The sequence below is a fragment of the Branchiostoma floridae genome, chromosome 6, assembly GCF_000003815.2.
Source record: "Branchiostoma floridae strain S238N-H82 chromosome 6, Bfl_VNyyK, whole genome shotgun sequence".
Taxonomy (NCBI): domain Eukaryota; kingdom Metazoa; phylum Chordata; class Leptocardii; order Amphioxiformes; family Branchiostomatidae; genus Branchiostoma; species Branchiostoma floridae.
In genome coordinates, this window is record NC_049984.1 from 3,028,974 (window position 1) to 3,052,212 (window position 23,239).

A 23,239-nucleotide genomic window follows, 5' to 3' on the forward strand; every position below is an offset into this window, starting at 1 on the left:
AACCCTTCCTCCATTCTTCTTGATCAACCCTTCATCCATCCTCATTTCAACCTCCATGTAAATACAGTCAAACCTGCCCAGAAGACCACTTTGGGGACCTAAAAACTGGTCTACCTGAACAGGTGGTAACTATAAACAGGATTCTTAAAATTCTTGTATCAATGTGAAAAGGGACATTGGCCATATGGTCTTTATGTAGAAGCAGGTTTGAATGTACTAACTGTACATCAATGACCAGGTGCTCTTTATGTAGAGGTGGCCACATACATCTGTACAGGTTTGACTGTAAATCAACAGCTATGTGGTCCTTATAAAGAGGTGGGCACTAGCTAGCACAACTTTGACTGTATATCAAAAGACTTCTGGTCTAACAGGTTTAACTGTATTGTTAAACCAATGACCCTATACCTTTTAGCAAGGCACTCGAACCTCAGGCATCGCCAAAAACAGAAGCATGATTATCATGACTTTTCTGAGCACGTATCCTCTTGACCTGATGTCAAGGTGGGCACTTGTACAGGTTTGACAGTAAAGCTCATCAATAATACTATACGAAAGGTATCCGCCACTGTGTGGTCACAAAAAAGAGAAATATGATGTTTACCATGACTTTTCTAAGCACGTATCTTCTGGACCTGATGTCGTCCATGAGAATCTCGTATGGTGTGAGCTCCCACTCCATGGGTCCCGTGTTGTGCTCCACCACCACTTTCTTCAGGTGCACGCCGGAGCGAAGGTCTTTCATCACCTGCATCCATAACCGCGCCTGGAGATAGTCGGACAAACATTTTAAATGTTTAACATGTCCCTAAAGGTTAGACATCCAGCTAGTACGCTGGATCATATATTATAGTAACGGTAAGATATCTTAGGTAGAATCCACCACCACTTTCTTCAGGTGCACACCCGAGCGAAGGTCTTTCATCCATAACCACACCTGGAGAAATATTGTTTTAAACAAAAAAGGTTAGACATCCAGCCAGGGCTTTAGCCAGCTTGAAATTTTTTTCCGTCAGCCAATTACAATCGTCGCGAAAACCACGAAAATTAATTAGAAGGACTGAACTGAGACCTTGAAAAACGGGTTTTAATGAGATTATCGTATGCGAAAGGGCACTGACACACATTGTCAACAATCATAAGAATAGCAAAACAAACAGTGTGTGGATTTTACGGCCGTGGACAGCGTCCCCAAGCCGCCTGTATAGCTTCCACCAAGGAGCTTTGTCCGTCAAAGTTGACGGATTGGTTTTCAAATTTTTCCGTCAGACGCAGCAAATTTCCGTCAATTGACGGAAAAATGGACGCTGGCTACACCCCTGCATCCAGCTAGTATGATATGCAAGATAACATTTACTCTAGTAGCTGGATGGATATGTAAAGATATTCTAGGTAGAATCCACCATGACACAACATTGATGAATAAAGAAAGAAAGACTAGTGAAGAGCTATTCTTCCACTGGTTGTGACAGAGAAGACAGAAACTGACATACAGTGTTTTACTGTAAAAGGGGGAAATCTGAATCTGAAAATGATCACAATGGTTTAAACTTTGTGCTGAAGAGCAGCTAACCATGAAAACCATGAGGAAGAAAAAAAATCGCAAACTTTTCCCCATTTGGAGTACATCTTCAATTGGCTGGGGCAAATTTTCTTTTATTTTGAAAGATAGTTAGATCTTCCTTCAGCTAGTAACTGTCCTAACAATGCTTACCCATTCCTCCTTTGCTAGTTGCAGTTGATCTAGGTCTTCATCATCGACATCCCCAATCTCATCTGCCATTTCTCGCAACGCCTGGGCAACAGAACAAACTAGTTACTGATAAGTATAGTTAATAAACATTTCAAATACATGTATTTGTTACACACACTCACTATCCAGTTTAGCATCCGTTCTTCTCATTTTGTGAGCTTCTCATTCAGAAAAGTCTGTATGTAGTCTTCAAGCTTTCTCGTAGCAAAATAATTTCCACCATCAAACAACTTTAATTCATTGCCTGGTGGTCAAGTGGTCAAGTGGTCAAATTGCCTTGCACAGATGTTTGAAATAAAAATTGCTATCTATTGAACTCTGACCTCCTTTCCCATGGATATCTTGGCGAGGAAGGAGGTGAGTTCCTGACACTCGGCCACCAGCGCTCTGCACACGGCCTGATAGTGCCCCGCCGCCTCCGACGGGTTCTGTAGGTGGGACGCACATAGCTGCAAAACAAAAGATATAGGGTGTTACAATGAAGGTCATATATATAATATGTTGTTGGCATCCATCTGTCTTGGAACACAATGGTAGGGCGACCCGTCTGCCTGGCCTGCACGTGACTTTTTAAGGTAAGGGGGGATGTGCACTTCCTTCTCTACCCTCACATTTGGCGCACTAAGTCCTACAGGGACAGAACTGTATGCCAAGTCAGACAACGGTGTAAGACGGCCCCAGCAGATGCAGGTTTATCATTTGGAATTTCCTTCTCCTAGGAGGACTTCCGACCAAGGATGTAAGGGGTTCCTCCTACCCCTATATAATATCTAAACTATAGGCAGATGATTTCTCTGCACAGCTTATCCCAATGCTTTAAAGTTGTAGGTGAGACGCACATGATTGTGTAATATGTTGTCATTTCCTACATGCAAACAAAGCAGTTGTACAGTACAATACAACCCAACATTTTGTAAGATCTCTGAATCCCACAGTGGGTCAAATGGTTAATTAGCCCCACTGTTGATTAAAACTGCAAGCCAAACTTCTTTGTTATTAGCAGGAACTTGTAACTTACTGATGTAACTTTCCTACAAAGGAACCCCTGCCTTTTCTAAGAAGAGCGATGAATATTCCGTAGCCGTCCTTTGAAAAAGGAGCCGACTGCTGAAACGGATTATGACTAATACCTCCAAAGAACTGCCTCACCAGTAGATTACAAATTACCCATCAGAACACGTTTTAACCTACAACAGGGTTTGAACCACTGATCTTTTGATACAAAAGTAGGATGACTGACTGTAATATCACCACACACAAACATCCCACATATTCAGTATTAGCCTTTAAGTTAAAGTTAAAGTTGCCCGTACATCAGTAACAGATGCGTAGGGGTGGCGCCCATCTCCATTTCTGTAGCCCTTGGGCCACATGTGCAAGCCACTACAGCAGGGGGCTCAGGTCCGCTGGTAGTGATGTGTGTTTAACTTCCATAGTCTTCCTCATTAGTGCTGAGTGCTAAGCAGAGAAAGCAGCATGTACCATTTTTAAAGTCTTTGGTATGACTCGGCTGGGAATCGAACTCACGACCTTAGTAACCGAATGCAAGGCGAACACTCTACCCACTCGGCCATTGCACCGGTTTATTATTAGCCTTTGGGCAGTTGAATTGGAGTCAGCTACACCACAAAAGCTCAAGCCTTGTAATCTGTATCACACCCGCAATGCAAACATCCAACTTTCTTCTAATCTTGGTCACAATAGTAGTTTCACTAATCATTGGGTGGGTCGTGGGAAAGATCTTTTTGTACAGACTCATTTTGCAATTGACAACAAGAGCTATCTCCAACAGAAAAATCGTACCCTGGAAGCTTGTAAGCTGCGTGGAACACGAGATATCAGAACCAGAAGTCTGCTGCAATGCCAAGGAAAGCTACCAGGGGGTCCAAGATCTTATCATTTCTTCAATGGGATTTGACCTAACCAAGTTTCATCATTAAACAATCCATCTATACCTTCTTGGGTTATGCTACTAAACCACATTCATAGTCATACATAGTGGTTGATCAGAGAGTGATCTGAGGAGGTTTGACCACTATCGAGAAAAGAATATTAGATTAAACCACAAGCAATAAATGACAAATTGAAGTTCCCACAGAGCTGTTCAACAGCAAAAGATGGCAAAAATCAACAGCTACCTCTCACAGAATATCTACTTACATTTAACGCTAGTTCACCTTTATCCGCCGGGTAACCTATATCCGTTGTTTTTCAAAACGGGGTATTTGGGCACATTAAGCCAATGGGTGGTAGACTTAGACTGCAATATGCTGAAAATATTGCAATTTGAAACCAACGTTTGTCGATGTGATATCTCCAACTACCCTATTTTCAAAAGTAATGGATATAGGTTACCCAATGGATAAAGGTAAACTAACGTTATATACATATCTCCTATACGAGACTGTGGAAAAAGGAATACCTTTTCTGGGGCACCATGCAAAAGCAATTGCAACTGAAATGTCACTTGGCAAACATACAGAAACCACATAGTTACTTCTCTCAGTGGAGCGGTTTGTTTTGATTTGGAATCATGGATTTGGTATGTTGCAAAGGAAGTTTCTGGCAGGATTTCAACTCTACCAATATCGTAACAATATATAATCATACATTACAAAATGTAAGTTGTAAATTAGTGTAAATTGATGAATAGGTTTTGTTCTCGACATAATTTTATCAAGATTCCTTAATTTTTTTCGTATTGTAAGGTAACTGCAGGCAAAATAGTGTGAAATTTATGTTATTTACACTAATGTAAAACAAAATAAAACAAACAAAATTAATCCAAGGTCTAATCAAGACCTTAACCCACGTATCAAAGAATCCATCCAGGGATTCTCAAATTATTGCATTTATAGACACTCTACAACTCACACAGACACACATACATAACCAACATTGTCAAAAAATAGAACTTACAGACAGCTTGCAATACTAATTACTCAGTCACTAATTAACCAAAATACAGCCTTATAATTATATTGAATGCTGAAACTTATAAACCATGCAATACTCAGAGCCATTAAAACAAGCATGATTTGCCGAATAACAGCAGTATTGCTGTCAAATTGATTTCATTACTGATATTATTAATACCGACAGAGTGGATAGGATAACCACAATCCAATTAGTATTATTACAGTAGTAACATCTGAGTCCTAACATTGATCGACGAGGTAATTTTCTCTTAAACTGATTAACCTTGTAATATCTGGTCCTGGGGCCACAAAAACAATAACAATCCCCCCTATAACAGCAGTATGGCTGTCAAATTGATTTCATTCTTGATATCACTAATAGAGTGGAACCAGTCTAATTAGTGTCAATACAATGATAACACCCACTTAGTCCTAACGTTGATCAAGAAGGTAATGTGCATGTTTTCCCTTAAAGTGAAAAAAACATGCAATATCTGGAGCCACAGAAACAATAACAATTTGCCCAATATCAGAAGTATCGCTGTCAAATTGATTGTGGAAACACAGTCCAATTATTGTTAAAACAGTAATATTACTAATAATAACCACGTCCTAACGTTGATCGACAAGGTAATGTGTGGGGTTTCCATCAAACTGATAAACCACAAAAACAACATTTGCCCAATAACAGCAGTATGGCTGTCAAATTGATTTCATCACTGATATCACTAATAGAGTGGAACCACAATCCAATTAGTGTTAAAACAGTAATGATACCCACGTCCTAACATTCATTGACAAGGTAATGTGTATGTTTTCCCTCAAACCGATAAACCAAGCAATATCTGGAGCCACAAAAACAATAATAATTTGCCCAATAACATGAGCATTGCTGTCAAATTGCAGGGCTCGAAATACCCACTTGCCCACTTGAAAATGCAACCACAATTTGCTTTGCGCAACTTAGTTTTAAACCCAGGTTGCACACTGAGCAACCTGAAATTTTGCAGTTGGAACACTGCTTTTTCCCCACCTACATGCATAAGCTTTTGTATTTATTTTTTGATAACATGAAACATATTACATAGTTACATATAACTGGAAGATAAGTAGCTGATTTGAAGAAAGTAACAATTTGAAAGTGGGGCAACCTGAAATGTTGATGGCGCAACCTGGCTTTTGACTCAGGTTGCCACTTGGACAACCTGGCTGAAAAAGTATTTCGGGCCCTGAATTGATATCATTAATACTAGAGTGGATAGGGTTATTACAATCTAATTAATGTTAAAACAACTTAATAACATCCACGTCCCAACGATCAACAAGGTAATGTACGTGTTTTTCTTTAAACTGATAAACCATGCAATATCTGGAGCCACAAAAGCAATTACAATCCCCCCTATAACAGCATTATTGCTGTCAAATTAATTTCATTACTGATATCATTAATAGAGTGGAACCACAATCCAATATATATATATAACATATAATATAAGTAATATATAATACCCAGGTCCTAACATCATCGAAAGGGTAACATGCGTGTTTTCCCTCAAATTGATAAACCATGCAATATCTAGAGCTACAAAAACAATAACAATTTGCCCAATAATAGATTGACTTCATTACCAATATCATTAATAGAGGGGAACCACAATCCAATTAGTGTTAATATAACAATAATACCCACATCCTAACGCTGATCGACAAGGTAACATGCATGTTTTTCCTCACCTGAAGGGCAATCAAGGTGATGCATATGGAAATGCAGCTCAGCACCAGTAGGATATAGAACAGGGAGATGGCCACGGACAGAAACACCACAAAAACAAAACAATATCTGACAACAGGTTGGCTGGGAACGCTCATCTATCCTAGCCTGCTCCGTCCGATGGGACGTATCTAATTACGGGGGAGGGAACCGTAACGGGGGCGGGCGGCATGGCGACGCAGTCGGGCGGACGGGAGAAGCAGCCATGGCGGAGCATTTTCATCACGTTATGGTGATCATGGCTACGCACAGCCCTGTAGCACGGCCCCACCGTTTAGTTCTGCTTCATGAAGCTCATTGGTTGGTTCCCTCGTGCTGAGCATAATGCAGTTGGAGGGAGGAATGTCTTTAACTGAGGGGGTTTACTGCAGGCCAATAACACAAAAAATCATACATTTGCTGTTATCCAAAATATGAAAATAGGCTGGTTTGTACTGATGGCAGCCAGGATGGCATAACATACTTGATGGGAGGTCTGCTCTACAATGGAAGGGGTTTCACTGGAGGCTTATCATATAGAAAATCGTACATTGCTGTTATCATCAAAATATTATGAATATCATTGACTTTTGACTTATATATCAAAAATACATTTTCATCACTTTATGGTAATGATCCCCGCTTGCAGCCCTGCAGAACGGCCCCAACGTTTAGTTCTGGTCCATGAAGCTCATTGGTTGGTTCCCTCGTACTGACGGCAGCAAGCCTGGCATAATGTGCTTGGTTGGAGGGAGGCTGCTCAATACAACTGAAGGGGTTTTACTGGAGGCTAAAATCTAACATCTACTGCTTATCATCAAAATATGAAAATTATAGACTTAAGACTTCTACTATATAACAAAATACAACCAGAAAGCTCAACAACTTGGGCTGTTGTAGGTTTTAACCATAATTGCTTTTATAGAGCCTTTTAAGTAAAAAATACATCAATGAAGCGCAGAAATTTTGTTTATAATTGTGAATTTCAGCTCTTTAGTTCCAGCTCATGAACCTCATTGGTTGGTTCCCTCGTGCTGAGCATAATGCAGTTGGAGGGAGGTGACTGGCCTCTATAATGGAAGGGGCTTTACTGGAGGTCTATCACAGAAAAGCCTGCTGTCATGATGGGAAATCTGGGTTAAAAATCATAGTAGAATTTTGACTCCTTTTTAGCTAAAAATGCAAACAGACTGTTATCAACATTTACTGTTGCAAGATTTAGGACTGCTCTCTAATTGAAGGGCCTTTTTTGGAGGTCTACAGCATAAAAGCCTGCTGCATCTGTGCTGTTATCATGGCAAATCTGGATTAAGAATTATGAATAGACTTTTGACAACATTGGGTTGTTGGAGGTTTTAACCACTGCATTTACGAATGTTTCAGTCAAACCTTGACAGGCATAGATAGATGCACATTGATGAAGTGCAGGCATTTTGTTCATAATTCTGAATATTACAGGCTTAGTTCTGGTACATGAAGCTCATTGGTTGGTTTCCTAGTACTGACGGCAGCAAGCCTGGCATAATGTACTTGGTTGGAGGGAGGTCTGCTCTATAACTGAAGGGGTTTTAGCTTGCAACAGAAAATCATTTAACTACTGTTGTCACCAAAATATGAAAATTATACACGTTTGACTTCTTATACAAACAGAAAGCTCAACAAATGTGGACTGTTGGAGGTTTTAACCATAATTGCTTTTAGATCCTTTTAAATCAAAACATACATAAGCTTATCAAGATACACAATGATGAAGTGCAGACATTTTGTTTGTAATTCTAAATTCCAGCTGTTTAGTTCCAGTCCATGAAGCTCATTGGTTGGTTCCCTCGTACTGAGCATAATGCAGTTGGAGGGAGGTGACTGGCCTCTATAATGGAAGGGGCTTTCCTGGAGGTCTATCGCAGAAAAGCCTTTTAGGTAAAAATGCAAACAGACTGTTATCAACATTGTTTTAGGACTGCTCTCTAATTGAAAAGAGGTCTACAGCAGAAAGCCTGCATCTGTGTTGTTATCAGGGCAAATCTGAAAATAATAGACTTTTGACTTCTTTACAACAAAAATACAAGCAGAAAGCTCAACATCATTGGGTTTGTCCTTGACAGGTTTAGCTTGATACACATTGATGAAGTGCAGACATTTTGATATCAGCCGTTTAGTTCTAGTTCATGAGGCGGATTGATTGCTTCCTAGTACTGATGGCAACCAGCCTGGCATAATGTGCTTGGAGGGAGGACTGCTCCACAATGGAAGGGGTTTTACAGATATAGATACAGACATTTTGTTTATAATTCTGAATTCCAGCCGTTAAGTTCCAGTCCATGAAGCTCATTGGTTAGTTCCCTCATTCAGGGAGGTGTAAATAATGCACTTGGAGGGAGGTCTGCTCTACAACTGAAGGGGTTTTTACTGGAGGTCTATGGCAGAATACTATGGAACCTCTGCTGGATTAAAAATGATTTTGACAGCTAGCACCAGGGTTGTTGCAAATTTTAGGTATTGCATTTCCAAACTTTTAGGTCAAAACCTAGATATGTAGGTCGTGATGGATATTCAAAGTTATAGATTAAAAATTTTGTTCATCATTCTGAATATCATATCAGCAATACTGTTAATTTCAAGACAAACTAATAATGACATGCAAATGTTACATTTCTAATGATGCTACTGTATATCAAAAAGCAGGGCTACAGTTCAAATTGCTAACTTTTTTGGTTACACAGCACTAACACTGATGCTGGATTGACACTTTAGACATTCTGCAAATCCCTCACGTACAAAACATTGGTCCAATTACCTCCCTGCCACTCACATATCAGCTTAACGATGAAGGTGAAAAATTTTAGTTCATTATTCTGAATATTAGCAATATTGTTCACTTTGGGATAATGTCCCAATGTTTGTTGTGCTTAATTTGTTATGCTGCCAGTGACTGTATAATATCAAAAAGCAGGGTTATCTTTCATATCAAAATTTGCTAATTTTGTTGGCTACACAGCATTAACGCTGATGCTGGATTGACACTTTAGCCATTCTGCAAATCCTTCTCGTACAAAACATTGGTGCAATTACTTGCCTGCCAATGAAGGTGAAATTTTTTTTCCGTTCATTTCAGGACAATATCTCATGGAAATGTCTGTTATGCTTAGTTTCTTATGCTGCTAATGTATATCAAAAAGCAGTTCATAGCAAAATTTGCTAAGTTTTCTTTGCATTGATGCGGATGTTGGATTGACACTTTAGACATTCTGCAAATCCTTCACGCACAAAACATTGGTCCAATTACCCAACTGCCACTCACATATCAGCTATAAAAGGGTCCCAGCCAGACTCATACAGGCTTTATGACAGGCTGTATTGTGGAGCCTGACCTCGCGTGACCTCAGCAATCTGCAGAGCTGATTACAGGCAGGGCCAGGAAATGGCCTCGCTTATCTCCTACCGGTGTTTAGCATTCAGGGCATGTTTCTTTCTGTCTCCTACCAGTGTTTCCTATTCTGGTCAGGTCTGCCTGTCTGACTTGTGGCGGTGGGTATGATACATGTACTCGCGCTGTGAGAAGAATCCTGATTATATTTCAGCCATACCATAGGTATGGTGAAATATATTGTATTCGTAATGTTTCTTTCTTTCTTTCTTTCTTTCTCCTGTCAAATCTTCAGAACACGGTATCTCCGTTGTTCCTCAACCGAATGACTTGAAATTTGGCACAAGGGTAGAGTGGGCCAATACCCTCGGGCGTTTTTTTTCATTTTTTTCATATCTGTCTCTTAAATGATTTTATTAAGGTTTTTTGGTCATCTTAAGACCAAAACTGTATATTTGGGCCCCCTGTACCCTGGTATTATAACCGAATGAGCTGAAATTTGGCACAGATGTGCCTTGATAAGTCCCCCATATAGATTCAATATCAGTTTTGGTGTACAGTACAACAAAATGCTTATTTTTGCGATTTTTTGACCAATTTTTGACCAAAAAAGGACACTTTTGGCCCCTGTACCCTGGTATTACAACCAAATGAGCTGAAATTTGACAGAGATGTGCCTTGATAATGCCCCCATATAAATTCAATAACACTTTTGGTGTACAGTACAACAAAATGCTTATTTTTGCGATTTTTTGACCAATTTTTGACCAAAAAAGGACACTTTTGGCTCCTGTACCTTGGTATTGCAACCGAATGAGCTGAAATTTGACACAGATGTGCCTTGATAATCCCTTCATATAAATTCAATAACACTTTTGGTGTACAGTGCAACAAAATGCTTATTTTTGCGATTTTTGGCTAATTTTTGACCAAAAAAGGACACTTTTGGCTCCTGTACCCTGGTATTACAATTAAATGACCTGAAATTTGGTATAGATAGGCATTAGATACTTGGTAACAAGATTCAAGTAAAATTTTTGACATAAACAACTTTAAAATGATTAATTTTGGCACTTTTCTGAGGGGAAATTTGTTTTCTTTTGGCCTCCTGACGTGACCTTCCGTGACCCCGCACAGAGCCACACCTGTGCGCGTCAGCCGGAGAGTTAATTGAATCAAAGACCTAGCCAATCAGCGAAGAGGAGGCCAAAGGCTAATTAATATTCATAAGCGGGGCCTCATGATCCCGTATATAGCAGTGTTCCCGCCAGGGGGAGCAAAGCCCGCCTAAGGCTCTCGCATTTTAGACTATTCAGAAGGCTTTATATTGTATCAGTTCTTAGGGGCATATCTATGATAATCGCAGCAGTCACTTAACTTCTCTTCAGGAGTTTAGCGTAACACTGTTTCAGGTCAAACCGTCAAAGGCAACTAAAAACAAACTTTAACGTTACTGAGTTCAACAGTACTTATAACTTGTTATCCGAAGTTGAAACGCTAGCGATGGTATTTTCGCTGCGCTGTTAGCTCCGTGCGACTGTTGTTGACGGTCTTATAACGGTATATTTTGCACCCCTGTACCCTGGTATGAGTAACATTTGGTATAGATAGGCATAATATAGTTGGTAAAATGATCCAAGTAAAATTTTTGGCATAAAGTACTGTAAAAGGCTTAATTACAGCACTTTTTTTAGGGGAAATTGGTTTTCTTTCGTTCTCCATGCCGTGACCTTTCGGACGTTCACCCCACAGAGCCGACATCTGCACCTGCGTCTAGCCGGCAGGAAGAGTTAATTCAATTAATGGTTCAGCCAATCAGCGAAGAGGAAAGCGAAGGCTAATTAATATTCATAAGCGGGACCACACAATACGTTAACTTGAAGACTCAGGCCGTACAGACTTCTCGCCAGGATTTTTTCAAAGCGTCGGACAGGGGTCCGGGGGCCGCCGAATGTCCCTGGCGGGGTCCAGGGGCAGGGCCACTGTGGGGGGGACCCAGGTGGGCGAAGCCCCCCCGGAAGCTCTTGCATTTTAGGCTATTGAGAAGGCTTCTTTTATCAGTTTTTTTAGGGCCATATCTACGATAATCGTAGCAGTCACTTATTTCTCTTCAGCAGTTTGACTTTAAAATATTTCGGGTCAAAGCTTCAAAGACAACTAAAACCTCATAAACAACAAACTTTACTTAGCTCAACAGTATACAAAAATATTGTACGGGTTGCCATCCTTAGTTGAAGCGCTTATTTATAGCGCTAGTATCTTCGCTGCGCCGTTAGCCGCCGTGCGACTTTTGTTGACGGTCTGATATCCCTACGTCGCCGCCTCGCTGATATTCCCACGGACATGTTTCAAAAAAAATACCCAGCAAAAAACGCTGTTCTGCGTCAAATTCTATTCTATAAAACTCAGTGTTACAGTCTAAATATTTTGTAGAAGCACCGCTGTAGGAAAGAAGGTCCAAGCAATGTAAAACATCACGTAGCATGAAGTTCGCTGTCAACTGGCACACAGCACATGACTGTTTGAAACTCTAAGTCTAATCAACAGCCGTGTTTGATTGATAGCCGGCGGTCCTATGATGAATTCGGTGAAAGGTGCGTTAGTTAGAAAATCTGCGTTTAGTTTTGATACGTAATTATAAGTTAGACAGTGGCGAGAATGATTATTTTCTCATCAATATTTCTCTTCAGAATTATTTGAACTTAATTGTACATCTAAACAATTGGCTTACCTGTGCAATGTATATATGATTAATGATCAGTGTACTGAAATCATGTGTAACGTATGGCTCCTAGTCAATAGATCAGCATTTTCTCTATAGTGACCACCTGTCTATAGTGGCCACATTTCCTAGTGCTGTTGTTGTTTGGCATAAACTTTGAACATTTAAATTGTTAGTAACTTTAAACTGCCAGAGTTTCAGCCCAATAAAACACTCTCAGCGCCAGGGTATGAACAGACTGACCAGACAGACGAAAATAAATCCTCGAACAAGGTTCAATCGTATCTTCCGGGTCTGGCAGGAAGTTGTTAAACTAAAATAAGAATAGGCTCGATGATTGATTGCATACAAAGTAAAACAGTTTAACAGTTTTACAGCTTGAAGAAAACAAACGCTCCTACAGTACCTGCACCTGCTTGATAATTATTAAATCGTATGCCCTACTTGAATAAAAAAGTTCCTTGCAATAATAAATGTACCCACATCACAAGGAGCTTATACTTTTTTAAACTTACACCTAGTTATCGTACTGAAAATTGTTAATGACATTACATGAAGTCATTCAACAATTTTCAGTCATGATGAAAATTTTCTGAATGGAAGGTGTGATTATTGTCATTTTCTCAAAAATAGAAGCAAGCTCTGTTTTTACCTGGAGTCAATTCACAATACCAGTCCACTTTGGGGGATAATGTACTGTTAAGAGGATGTTCCATTTTTGCGCAGGGGTGATTTGGAACAGTCCAATGTTGCGTGGGAAGGGGTATGGCTGAAATATGCTGTATTTGCTCTTAAGCAAATGTCGGCCTTTCTAGTTGAATGTTTGTGTTACACTAAGAGTGTAAAAGTGAGGAAAGCAACATTCTATAGCCAGCATCTGTTAGAATTTTGCCCATTCCGTCCTCTATGATGAACAAAAATTGGCATGTAAAGATATTAAAACAGATGCTATTGAACCAAGCAGAGTCTACAAGCAAAATTTGCGACTAAAAATGCAGGAAAAAGCAGTTCTGAGGATCTAGATTTCAAATTATTATTTTCTAGAGGGAGCAAGCTCCCAGAGCCCCCTTCGGCACTCGACAGGATTCCCAAATTCAAAATCCAAGGGGCGGAAAAAATTAAAGCTGGCTAGAACACTGGAGGGAAGAGCACAAAAATACTTTGTGTGTGGCATTAAAATTACGACTTATCAAAACTGAAAGTACAATAGAAAGCTACTAGGTGTGGCCCATTATCAAAGTAAATTTTTGTTTCCCCAATCCCTACCCTCCAACTAGATATCACAACGACACACACAGACAAATGGCACCTAAAATATGAATAACCTTCTTGGCAACAGCTAAACAAGCTAGCATTCTTATTTTGGAATCCAATACATAAAGCAGAACACTGTGTACAACTTGGAACTTCTTTTACAATTCAAATACCGATCTAGGTAACTGTGTCTGTTCTTGGCACAGACTATTAGTCTGCAAGATTGCAGATGACGTCTTGGAATTGTGCCATCGACAGTCATCTCGAACGCACAGGGTGTTAGGGAATAAATGACGTCAACATTCGGAGATAAATATAGATATTCCTGTAAAGATCACAAGACAGTCGGCTGATTGAAGCAGTCTGGGAATACAGCTCTTAGGGACCAATTATCTTTTACGCTGTATACTCTGCAATGCATATGGATGCAGTGTTTGTCAAAGTGGGTAAGATTTACTTTAATTTTACTTTTCTGTTCTTTCACTTTACTTCAGCTAATGGAACAGAACATGGGATTGCTTAAAATGCTTATTCTATCATCAACTTTACCTGGAGTTGGTTTACCATTCTAAGAACATTCACCACCAAAACTATGAGATGCAATTTTGCCCATTTTAGTATTTTCCAGTACAAATTTAGGCAAAATGACATGCCCGGTTGACTGCACTGAAGCCCTCTAGTGATGATAACAATCACTGTTTAAAGAAAATATAATGAAAGCCAATTCCAAAGTTGGACGCAGTTGCAAAAATCCGTGCCATCCATCTGTATAACAACAGCAGTGATATCAGCAGCACACACACCTGTCCTTACTCAGCTCCCGAATCATGCCTAAATCTCCTTCAATGCCAAATTTCTCAACAAGTCGTGAAAACCCTGGGATATCTACGAGACAAACCATTAAGAAAGGAGGGGGGTGCTACAAACACAAAACTACCCTACAGTGATGGTAACAACCACTGTTTGAAGAAACTATATTGGAAGCCCATTCTAAAGCCAGAGGCAGCTGTAAAATCTTTGCTATCCATCTGTGTAACAACTGCTGTGAAATCAGCACCACACACATGCACCACCACCATGATAACACCTTACACAATGTCATCACACCTGTGCTTGCCGCAGCACCCAAATCGTACCTTAACTTCCTTCAATGCCAAAGTTCCCAACAAGTCGTGAAAACCCTGGGATATCTACGGGGCAAACCATTAAGAAAGGAGGGGTGATGCTACAAACACAAAACTGCAGACCTACAGTGATGCTAACAATCACTGTTCAAAGAAACTATTTTGGAAGCCAATTTTGAAGTCAGAGGGAACTGTAAAATCTCTGCCATCCATCAGTGTAACAACTGCAGTGAAATCAGCACCGCACACATGTACCCCCACTGTGATAACACCTTACTCAATATAATCACACCTGTCCTTACTTCTTCAATGCCAAAGTTCTCAACATCTAATCCAAACCCTGGGTTATCTATGGGACAAACCATTAAGAAAGGAGGGGTGATGCTACAAACACAAAACTGCAGCCCTCCAGTGATGCTAACAATTAATGTATGAAGAAACTATATTGGACGTCAATTTCAAAGTCAGAAGGAAATGTGAAATCTCTGCAATCCATCAGTGCAACAACAGCAGTAAAATCAGCACCACACACATGTACCCCCACTGTGATAACACCTTACACAATATAATCACACCTGTCCTTACTACTTCAATGCCAAAGTTCTCAACAACTAATCCAAACCCTGGGATATCTATGACACAAACCATTAAGAAAGGAGGGAGGATGCTATACAAACACAAAACTACAGACCTCCAGTGATGATAACAATCACTGTTTGAAGAAACTATTTTGGAAGACAATTTCAAAGTCAGTGGGAGTTGTAAAATAAAGTCAGAGGGAGTTGTAAAATCTCTGCTATCCATCAGTGTAACAACAACAGTGAAATCAGCACCACACACATGTACCACCACTGGGATAACACCTCACACAATGTCATCACACCTGTCCTTACTCCTTCAATGCCAAAGTTCTCAAAATCCAAACCCTGAGACATCTAAGGGACAAACCATTAAGAAAGGAGGGGTGATTCTACATACACACAATGTAACCACACAATGTAATCACACCTGTCCTTACTCCTTCAATGCCAAAGTTCTCCACATCTAATCCAAACCCTGAGACATCTAAGGGACAAACCATTAAGAAAGGAGGGGGATGCTACAAACACAAAACTGCAGCCTATCAATAAAGATAATGGTCACTGTTTGAAGAAACTATTTTGGAGGCCCATTCTAAGTCAGAGGCATTTGTAAAATCTCTGCCATCCATCCTGTACTAACAGCTGTAAAATAAGCACCACACACATGTACCACCACTGTGATAACACCTCACACAATGTAATCACGGCTGTCCTTACTCCTTCAATACCAAAGTTCTCAACATCTAATCCAAACACTGGGATATCCATGGAACAAACCATTAAGGAAGGAGGGGGGATGGTACAAACACAAAACTGTAGCCTATCAATAAAGATAATGGCAATTGTTCTAAGAAAGTATTTTTTTTAAATCCATTCTTAAGTCAGAGGGAGCTGTGAAATCTCTGCCATCCATCAGTGCAACAACTGCAGTGATATCAGCACCACACACATGTACCACCACAGTGATAATACCTGATACAATATAATCACACCTGTCCTTACTTCTTCAATGCCAAAGTTCTCAACATCTAATCCAAACCCTGGGATATCTATGGGATGGGATAAACCATTAAGAAAGGAGGGGTGAAGCTACAAACACAAAACTGCAGCCCTCCTGTAAAGATAATGATCACTGTTTGAAAAACGTACTTTGGAAGCCCATTCTTAAGTTAGAGGTAGCTGAAGAAAGTAGAATGGAAGCCAATTTCAAAGTTGTAGGTAGCCGTAAATCTCTGCAATCCATCAGTGTAATAACAGCAGTGAAATCAGCACCAGAATACTACTCCTTGATACTTGGTACAACATAAGTAGTGCCTCATTGCAGGCTAGGACAATTTTGCCAATTTTAGTACTTTTCACTTGCAGTACACATTTAGCCGGATGAGATCCTCCTGAAAGACAGAAAACAAGGCTGTGATTTGCAGGGCCCCACCAGGTATTACCACACACCCGTCTCTGCTGTAATAACACAGAGATAAAGGGAGGCGGCAACACCTGTGAAGTAGAGATAAGAGACCGTACTACACCTACGTAATCTAACTGAAGCCAAGCAATCTTACAGACCAAACTATTCCATGTTCAAGCCAAGGCTAAAGGTATCCTGCTTCTGTGATACAAATGTATGAGATTAAGACTACGGTACCAGTATTCTTTAGAGTTGCCAAATTGCTACTTGAAATGTATATTTCTTTTCTGCATTCTCCAACCTTTTTTCTAACATATTGCGACTGGGTATCTTGTTCAAAGGTTTAAAAAAAATCACAATCCAAGATTCTCAATACATTGAACTTAATCGAGGAAATTGGCCAATATTACTATTGAAAGTACAGAATATTACTATCATACTTCAATATACAGGATCGCAAATTATCTATATTCTTATCTGCAATTGCAACTTCAAACCAATTTTTCTGCATATTGCAGCTGCGTATTTTGTTCCAATGGTGATTCTCAATATAATGTATTCGTTTATTTTGAGGAATCAGGTCAAAATTACTATATATGTGATCGCAGACCTTCTGGCATAGTTTCAACAAGAAATAGTCACTGATATTTTCTGCGCAATTGCAAAAGGGGGAAAGAACCCAAAAATGTACAGTGCAAACCAATGTGAGGCAAGGCAGTGTTTTATGGGGCTGATGAATAGCATTTTTTCAGATCCCAGGGGAAATAGAAGTCCTACTACAGTACGCCAACTGTGCAATACCTGACGTATGGCGTACATACTACATGTAGGAGGGTGCGCAGTTAATGATAGTGTTGAACACCCGGCGTGAATACAGATGGACATTTGTAAACATTACTTTTTCCCACTGTGGTCCAGGCTTTTAGCTAGGATTTTATTATAGGGAGTCCAAATTTATTGGTGAGGCGCGGTAAGTTACTATTGTAGGGGGGGCCGGAGGCATCCACCTTCCATGGTGCAGAGTTTTTGATGATTTTAAGTTAAAACAGTGCATTCTAAGGTATCTAAGAGCCATAAATACTGTTACAGAGGTCATACTCATAGTAGAAAACTGTGACCACAGATGACCTGGTAGCATCCCTGGTCCATCAGAATTTCAAGCTTGTCAGCGGATTTTCTCCCCAGTGTAAGGGCGTCCAGTGCGTCAAATTCCTTGCTATTTTAAGAAAAGCGTGTCCAGATGACGCCTTGCCGCGTGCCTGGCTAAAGGCCTGCCGTGGTCTGATGAAGTAAGGGCTACTACAGATTTACGATTCCAAAATTTACAACACTCTTCCTCTTTTTTCTCTAACCATTACCATTGCCATTACAACTTTCCTTTATTGCCTGACCTCATATTTCCTCCACTCTAGGAAGAAATGTGCCAAATTAAGGGCAGCTCGTGCACCACCTTAGTCAGTTAGTGGCAAGAATTAACGTATAATCGAATTTCAAGATTTACAAGACATGTTTTTTCCCTAACTGTAACCTCAACTTTACAAGTTGCATGACTAATGCAGGGGCTAAACGATGGTAAAACCTGCGCTAATCCAATTGTGCAGAGCAGGCTGTAGTAATGAGATTATTTCATCAGATGCTGGGAATTTGTCAAACTTGCTCACTGTGATTCTCCAGCTGCCACTATTGAAAGAAGAGCCTGTCAACTATAATTATGAAACATATATGATGCACACAATTAGGCAATCAAAGATGGCAGACTTCACCTCTTCAGTCAGAAATGCACATACACAGACACAAAGACACACACACACACACACACACACACTGCAAGCACACAATCATACACACACACACAAACACAGACTACAAGCACACACATGCATGCACTCACACAGGCACACACATCACAAGCACACACACAAGCACACATACACACACACATGCAGAGAGACACAAAAACAAAACTTCATGATGTTCAAGATCATATTCTTTGTAAAATATTCTGTATAAACTTTCTTTGAATTATAAAATATATCATCATGACAGTCTTCCTTTGATTAACAGGCTTAACTTCTGATTACAAATCAAAAGCAGCCCACTTTAATGGCTTTAAGAGATTACTTTGTCTGGATTTAATCTGACTGTGAGATTAGGCATGCAGGGATTTGTGAGATTTCCTGTTGATTGTCCATCTGTCATATGTAATGACAGTCTGGCAAGGGGAACAGTATGGCACTGTCCCAGCATATACAACTGCAGTGGTTTGAATAGTCCTACTTTTGGATCTCAAGTTTTGGGGTTTAGACCCTGGCTGGAAGAAGCTCTCCCTTTAGTTTAGGGGATCCTTCCTACCTTGAAGACATTCAAAAATTATGCAACCAAAATTCTATGGCACTGTCCCAGCTTGTACATCTACATAGAATGCCACTGACATGCCGTGCTCAAACTATTTTTTTTCAACCAGGTTGCCCAGGCGGCAACATGAGTTAAAAGCCAGGTTGCAAGATCAATATTTCAGGTTGCCCCACTTCCAAGTTATTACTTTCTTCATATCAGCTGCTTATCCATTATCTTTCCTTCCATTTACATATTATAACTACATGTGTACATCCATTTTATGTTATCAAGAAATAGATACAAAGGCTTATTCACGTAGGAGGGAAAAAGCGGTGCTCCAACTGTAAAATTCAGTGTCAATGCCCTCATACAGATAAGCTCCCACACTTGAACTTAAGTAGTAAGCAGGCAGACAGGCTGTCCACGCTGATTGCTTGACTCCACAAAACAAGAAACATTCTGAATACTAAAATCAACTTTCAACTTCACGACCAGAACTCATAGTGTTACCCAATTTATCCCACCTAACTCCCTTTCCCAGATCACAAGAAACAAATTCTCCCACACAGCACACACTTAATTCTCTACAAAGGACCCCAAAGTACTCCACAAGCCATTACACAGTGTCAATACCCCCATATCGATATGTTCCCACACTTAAAGCGGTAAGCAGGCAGACAGTCTGTCCACAAGATCCTGTAAGAAAGTGTTTGCTCCACTCCACAAAACCAAATGCATAAACATTTAATGTGAATCCACACGAAAAAAAACACAGTGTCGTCGGCTTCTGAATATCAAAATCAACTTTTAAGTTCACAACCACAACCAGAACTTATGCCCAATTTATCCCACCTAACGCCATTTTCCAAACACAAGGAACAAATTCTCCCTCACAGCACACACTTGATTCTCTAGCTCTTCAAACGAACCCAAAAGTACTCTATAAGCCATTTTACAGTGTCAATACCCTCATACAGATAAGATCCCACACTTAAAGCGGTAAGCAGGCAGACAGACTGTCGGCGAGACCCTGTAAGAAGCTGATTGCTCCACTCCACAAAATCTCCGCCGGCTCTCAGACTAATCGCCTGTAAAAGATCCTAAGTCTGGCACCAGTCAGGGATTCAGAAGAGACTCATTTATTTCCTTGCCATATACATCACACGTGCGTCCTTGACTGTCAATGAACTTTGAGAATCATACAGGGCATTAGGAAACTAATCAACGATTGTCTTAACTACTGAGTTGTGATATCAACTTAGAACCAAGGACATTGTCTGGTTTGTTTGTTCTTTATATAAAGCTAGATGTATGACATTGTATAATGTAGATTTTCATTTATGTATTTTAACCAGGGCTGCCTAGCTCAGCGATTAACATTGCTTGGCAGTTGGGCCCTCTGTTACACAAATATAAATTTAAAAAAGTTTTTTTACAAACTAGCATACTAGACGACAGTTTAACTCAAAACAACAGTGCAAGTATCTACTCCTGCTACATGTACTTAACATCTCTACAGCCAGAAAGATGGAATTTCAGTTGGTAATTTAAACCAAGCCAATTAGTGGAAAACCAAATCTTCTGGTCATACTACTCCATAATGCACAGATTCCAATTATGCTAATATTTGGCTTGAAAATATAAACGTAATTTCTCTTGAGAAATTTTTACAAAATATATTAGCAGAAAGACATATGCCATGCCAGTTTTGAATACATTAACAGGACCAGATGCTAGCAAAAACATCCACAGAAAAAAATGTATGCTGCCTCGAGCTCCTGAATACATAAAAAATCAACTTTCATCATTCATTGCCCAGCTTCGCAACCCACAAGGTTATTAAACTTAAAATTCAAACATTCAACCATAAAATAAAAGACTTTAGCCGGACAGTGCACCAGGCTTACAGGAAACCCTTCCAATCTACCATCTCCAGAGCTACATCATCCGGGGATCGGCCTGACACCACCGCTGCCACTTCCCAGACAAATTACAAGCCCTGGGAATGAGCTGGCTGCATGCCAACATGCTGTGTCTGGGCTGAGGGCCTCCTGGGTTGGGATATGGTGCTATTGGCTGTCATACTGGGAATGTAGTGACGCATCAACTGTGATACATGCTGATAAAAACAATTCCACCAAGGAATTCTTTTGTGCCAATCATTCTATATAGTTTTGTGGATGCAGATTTTTTTACAATGTTTATAAAGACATGTAAATGTAACTGTAATTAATCACAATGAGGCACTGTACAAAAAATGTTATTGCTTATTGTTGTAACTTAAAAAGTTCCAACAATAAGGTATCTAGCTACATGCAAATATATATATATATATATATACATATATAATATTATTCACATGTACATACAGCTCAACACACATGTATATAAAGCTTAACATATCATGAAAATTGCAGCTTTTAAATGCTTAATGTAACAAAATTCTAACTGTTTTCAGGCAAACAAAGTTGTAGGCATGTCCTTGGTACTGAAATGACAGTGGTGCCTTCCCTTGGGTTGCACAACTTCATCAGTCAAAAAACAATGCTGAAAATAGTTGTTATACTTTTTTTTTAAAACTTTGTTTGGCTTAAGGTAGTTTAGCCCAATATGTATCTATGATTCCATTTCGTCCTGGATAAAAGCACAATAATTTGACATTTTGAGTCTCAAATTAGAACGAGATAATAGCTTATCTGGAATTTCAACATCAAAAAGAATCTGAGGGGAAGCCTGTACCTTGGTACAAGCTTTCCTCTCAATCCTCTGTTTTTCGGTTGTATCTTTGGATAAACTTGTGCTTTGAGACATTGAAGAGCCAAAAACGAATCCCTGTAGCCTAAGGTACGAAAGCATAACAATGGCACAGAGACATCGTTTAACTTATTTTCAATCAAAGTCTACAGTCACTCAAATTGTTCTTTAAGGAGACAAATTCAGATACAGTTTATTTGCCGAAGCTGGAAATCCTGTATTCTGTACAATAAAATTGGTCCTTGCCATTAAACAATGTCCTACCTGTAGAGCATTACTATGATTACAGCACTCACCTTTACAACTTGTTCTAATGTTTTCACTGTGTCTTCTGATGTGATTTCCTCGTCGGAATCTTCTATCCCCTCGTCGTGATTCTGGCTATCATCGTTATCGTTACTGGTCATTCTGTCTATCAAGTCTTCCAGAGGATGGCTCAGTTCTCTCTCTTCTGACTCACTCAGTCCATAGTCTAACGCTCTGTACACTACAAGTCCTAGAGAATATACAAGCTGTGGGGAGAGAAAGAGATGCAAAGTTAGCAAAAATGCCAAAATATTGCAGTTTTGAACATGGGTTACTGTAAAAGGGGGAATGTTCGTGGTGATTTTCTGTTTGCGATTTTTGCAGTGACATCTTAACTGCAAACTTCAAACCACCAAAAACGTTTTCCCTTTTCTGTAAAACCTTAGTAGCAACGACAATTTCAACAGTGATCTTCAAACCACAGTCCGCAAACAATCCATTTTCTTCCTACCGCAAAATCAAATCCCCACAAATATTTCTCTTTTTACAGCTGTCAATAGTGTAGCACAACAAAGAGCTCTTTTCAGTTACTGGTAAATCATCATGGTAAATCCATATAGAATTTGTATACCATCATAATACACATGAATACTGCAAAGTACGCAATAATCCACAGCAAAACAAGGATCAAGAATCGAACAGAGAAACATGTTAACATGTCGAACAAGATTGTGATAACTGACTCTGGTGAGGAAAAGGCGACAACCCTCCTATAAAGTTTTCCATCAAACAGTTCAACAAATTGAAATAAAATGTCATGTCTAGGTATACACAGACAACTAGGCACCAGCCTTAACATGATATTTGTACTTATTGCCAGTTAGTCCTGTGGGTAGCATGGACATTTACAGAAAAAAAGGCCACTTATTCATTCAACATATTTCACAGTTACAATTATATTGTTGAATTACCTTTTTTCAAGCTCACAATTGGCAAAAAAGTAATCTACTAATGGGTTTCTTTTAATTGGT

The 23,239-nt window shown here is 39.7% G+C and overlaps 1 protein-coding gene across 1 annotated transcript in view; it reads right to left on the bottom strand.

Annotated features, from left to right (window-relative positions):
* The window catches only part of LOC118417456 (protein spire homolog 1-like), an 80,726-nt gene that overhangs the window by 21,472 nt on the left and 36,015 nt on the right, over window positions 1-23,239 (bottom strand). The window contains exons 3-6 of the mRNA XM_035823021.1: window positions 22,259-22,474; window positions 2,077-2,202; window positions 1,715-1,795; window positions 605-766 (exon numbers count right to left, since the gene is read on the bottom strand). Of these exons, the coding sequence (XP_035678914.1) occupies window positions 605-766; window positions 1,715-1,795; window positions 2,077-2,202; window positions 22,259-22,474 (585 nt within the window). The remainder of the gene's footprint in view (window positions 1-604; window positions 767-1,714; window positions 1,796-2,076; window positions 2,203-22,258; window positions 22,475-23,239) is intronic.